The sequence below is a fragment of the Clinocottus analis genome, unplaced genomic scaffold (assembly GCF_023055335.1).
Source record: "Clinocottus analis isolate CAN_PGR_092001 unplaced genomic scaffold, fCliAna1.0.p SCAF_6, whole genome shotgun sequence".
NCBI classification, from domain to species: Eukaryota; Metazoa; Chordata; class Actinopteri; order Perciformes; family Cottidae; genus Clinocottus; species Clinocottus analis.
The window spans coordinates 7,724,441-7,728,202 of record NW_027176218.1 but is presented as its reverse complement, the minus strand read 5'-3'; the positions used below and the strand labels follow the sequence as shown (position 1 = coordinate 7,728,202).

Here is a 3,762-nt window from a genome sequence, read left to right as displayed (position 1 = left end):
CAAGCTTAACTCCAAACTCATTTTTGGTTTCGTCTCCTGTGTGCTGTTACCCTTAAAAAAAAATACCTCTCAGTAAATGTGTCTTGGGATTTGTTGTGATTGGTGGTAAGGACACAAGTAAATCACATTTTCTTGCACAGCACGCGTAGGGAAACCTGATATGTGTTGAATCAATAAGAAAGGTATTTTATTTAGCTTTTCTGAAGGGCACATGACTGTTGGACTGACAAGAGAGGAAGTTGAAGCATACAAGGGCACGCCATTGAATATGTGTGAACTAATACAGTCTATTTTAACAGTGTGACTGTTTCTACCAATATTGTTAGAGGACTTATACATGCCACTATTTCTACTATTGTTGTAGTTTAGTGATAATCACATTTTGAAACCGCACCATATTATGTGTATATATATATATATATATATATATATATATATATATATATATATATATATATATATATATATATATATATATATATATATATATAGTGGAACTGCTTATAATATACACATACAATATTAAAACAGGTATCATTGTTAATCATTGTACAATTATCAAAAATGCAGGAAATGCGTGTCCATATTATTGGCTCTACATGACACTCAGCCATCAGGAACTAGCTGATTGTATGAATTTGACAATTGTATGATGTGAACGTAGACTCTGTAGAGTCCAGTTTGTTTCTCACTTTCAGTTCCCATTTGTCTGGTGAAGTCGGCTCAGGGACGTTGCGTGTTTCAGTGAAGCAATAGGAAAAAGTTAACATCCATCACAAGCTTCAAGAACAAAGTTTCTCATGCTGCCTTGTTTACATGATGGACGGATATAGCATATCATCTGTAAGTGCTGCTGTTTTATTGTTAAACGTCTGTTGACCAGAGTTTGACATTTTGATCATTTTTTTCTGTTTAAAAAAAAAAATGTTTTCTAGAAACCTTAGTAATTCTAGTGACCAAGCTGGAACTTCATATTGTCGATTAATGAAGAAGAAGATGAGGGCTTGGAGTTGAGTTTGTTTAATAAGGACGTGTGCATTTGTTTTTTGCTGTTAGAATTGGGAGAGTAACTCCTCACATACAAACCTTCGTGTATGAACTTAAGTTATTTCCTCTCCTGATCAGCTGCTCTGTTACTTGATATTATTTATTTCTGGTCTTTATAAAGCCATAAAAATCCTCAAAATATATAAAGTACTTCTTGAAGAACACAATGGTCATACTTTACCAGTTTTGTCAGGATAAAGAGACTCAAACTTGTACTTTCTTCGTGGCAAAATCTCATTTTCCCTCTCAAAAGGCGTCAGCTGAAATCGTTCCAAATGAACCAGATAATTATCGGCCACCTGCCGAGCTGTACCCTTATCTCACGACTGTGGGGGAGATTTATGAAGGTGAGAAGAATGAATTTAACCATTGAAGTGCACACGAATCATTGCATGACTGTGACTGTGACCTTACAGTCTTTTTGTCACTTTTTAGACCACAGATGGACCTTTCACTCAGAGCGCGTCCAGCCAACAGACTTTGAGAATTCTCCAATAAATCACCTCATTGAGCTTCAGTCTGTGTCTCCTCAACAACTGGTACAACCAGCATACCGCTACAGCAGCGAGTCTATGCCCCTTCACCTGGACCCACCACTCGTACCTCTCTCTGTGTCACCACAAGTAAGTTCATGTGTAGAAATTGATGATGGTTCTCGTTTGAAGAGACATAATCTGACCTGAACTATTGAAATCAAAAGCATGCTGATGTTCTGCAAAAGCTCATTAATGCCAGATCAGTTTTTAACTTGATCTTATTATTGCCATGCTGCAGTATTATTTTGCACTGCGAAAAAAAAAAGCATGATGTCAGTATGTCTGCATTATGTGATTCACATAAGTATTTTTACAGAAAGTTAAGACAAAGCGTTTTGTTAATTTTTCAACTTGTTTTTTAGTTAAGTTTGTCACAAAGTTAATACAGCATGTTCACTTTTCAAGTGAAAATTATTGGAAATTAAAATGTTAACAAAGCCACTAATGATTCATTTAGTCTATAAAATGTCAGAAAACTGTATAAGATAGTTATCACTATTTTTTAGAGCCCAAGTTTACTATTCAAATGGCTGAAAAACCCAAAGTTATTCTGTTCAAGACAATTCAGAAAAAAAAACAGCTTCTTACAATTAAGAAGGTGGGACAAGGGTATTCGACCAACAATCAATTGTTGTTAAACATTTGTATACATGTTGAAAGGTCAAATATAAAGCTTCTTTTCTTTTACTAAATGTTTTGCTGGCAACATACATATTTTATGAAATACAATAAGAATGAAGTTACGTAGATGATTTGAAATCTAAAAGAAAAAGAATTGTATCTCTGCAAATACATGTTGTGGACAGTCAGGGATATTTTCTCTAAAATGTTGTCTGCATCACATGGTCTAGCAATTCTATTTTGGCAGTTACTTCCTCTTTTAGCACAATAACAGAATGTTCAAGCAAAATGTCAGACGATGGATGCTTGCAAACCAAAAGAAAATTGCAGCTCAATCACTTCTCTGTGTGACCTTGAACCATAACGTGCTTTAAATTTCTCCTAAAGATTCCATATTACACCCAATCCCTGTGCTACCAGTACCAACCCTCTGCCTCGCCCGGACAGTACTACTCCGAAGAGGAACAAAGAGGAATCAGTCCTCCGCTTGAGGTATCAGACGGGGAAGAACTTGAAGACCACAACCACTCCTCCTTCAGGAAAGACATCAGTGAGTAATTCCAATGCATACATCTAATGCAAGTTACATACACACATATAAAATCTTGGGAAACTACCAAATTAAATTGCTTGACTAAATTTCATATTTTCAAATCTAGGCAACAAGAAGAAAATCCGCTTGTACCAGTTCCTCCTGGACTTGCTCAGAAACGGTGACATGACTGATAGTATCTGGTGGGTGGACCAGGACAAGGGTATCTTTCAGTTCTCCACAAAACACAAAGAAGTGCTGGCCAGTCACTGGGGTACTCAGAAAGGAAACCGCAAAAAAATGACCTACCAGAAAATGGCTCGCGCTCTGAGGAACTATGGTAAATCTGGAGAGATTAAAAAAGTAAAGAAAAAGCTTACATATCAGTTCAGTGAAGAGGTGCTGAGGAATCTCTATCTACGCCAGTATCCTCACTGATGAGGGATCACCGGCTGTCTTTCATTATGCTGTAATCACTAAAGTAGCCAAGATTGTGTTTTCCCTGTATGCAATTTCATTTTTCTACCAAGTTTCCTTACATATTTATTTTTGATGCGAGTAAACATGCCCTATGCCATTTGCCTATAAACTTCTTCATTTCACACTCAAATGTAGTTTGTGCATGTAAATTGAAATGTTTGTGTCCAATAATTAAAGGATTATTAAACATAAGTGACATATAAAAAACAACAACACTGTTTTTACATAATCCTTTGTCATGAATATCTCTATTAACTTATTCCATCTTTAAACACACAAATCATGTTTTGGGCGACAGCTGGTATGTGTATATTTTCGAGCATGGTGTGGCCATTTTTTAATTCAGCAAAACTTGAGAGGTCGAGCTGAGCCACATGACTGCTAATTAATTTCTTATTGTTTTGAACCCTAATTAAAATGGGAAAAAAGGAAAGAGCAAAAGATGTATGTATACGGTAAACAGCTGTGGCAAATAGTAATGAATAGACAAAGATAATTAGTAGTAGAGACTTGTACGTCAGATAGATAGAAAAGAAAATATAATTG

The 3,762-nt window shown here is 35.8% G+C and overlaps 1 protein-coding gene across 1 annotated transcript; it reads left to right on the top strand.

Annotated features, from left to right (window-relative positions):
* Positions 1–723: 723 nt before the first annotated feature.
* On the top strand, positions 724–3,395 carry spi1a (Spi-1 proto-oncogene a). Its single transcript, XM_068603759.1, has 5 exons — positions 724–843; positions 1,301–1,394; positions 1,483–1,670; positions 2,592–2,754; positions 2,864–3,395. Exons 1-5 carry the CDS (start codon positions 817–819, stop codon positions 3,172–3,174), a joined length of 783 nt encoding a protein of 260 aa, XP_068459860.1. The 5' UTR covers positions 724–816; the 3' UTR covers positions 3,175–3,395.
* The last annotated feature ends 367 nt before the right edge of the window (positions 3,396–3,762 follow it).

Coding starts and splice junctions, on each gene's coding strand:
- spi1a (XM_068603759.1), top strand. CDS start 817: ATGATGGACGGATATAGCATATCATCT. Junction 1,395..1,482: donor TGTGGGGGAGATTTATGAAG/GTGAGAAGAATG, acceptor GTCACTTTTTAG/ACCACAGATGGACCTTTCAC. Junction 2,755..2,863: donor CTCCTTCAGGAAAGACATCA/GTGAGTAATTCC, acceptor TTTCAAATCTAG/GCAACAAGAAGAAAATCCGC.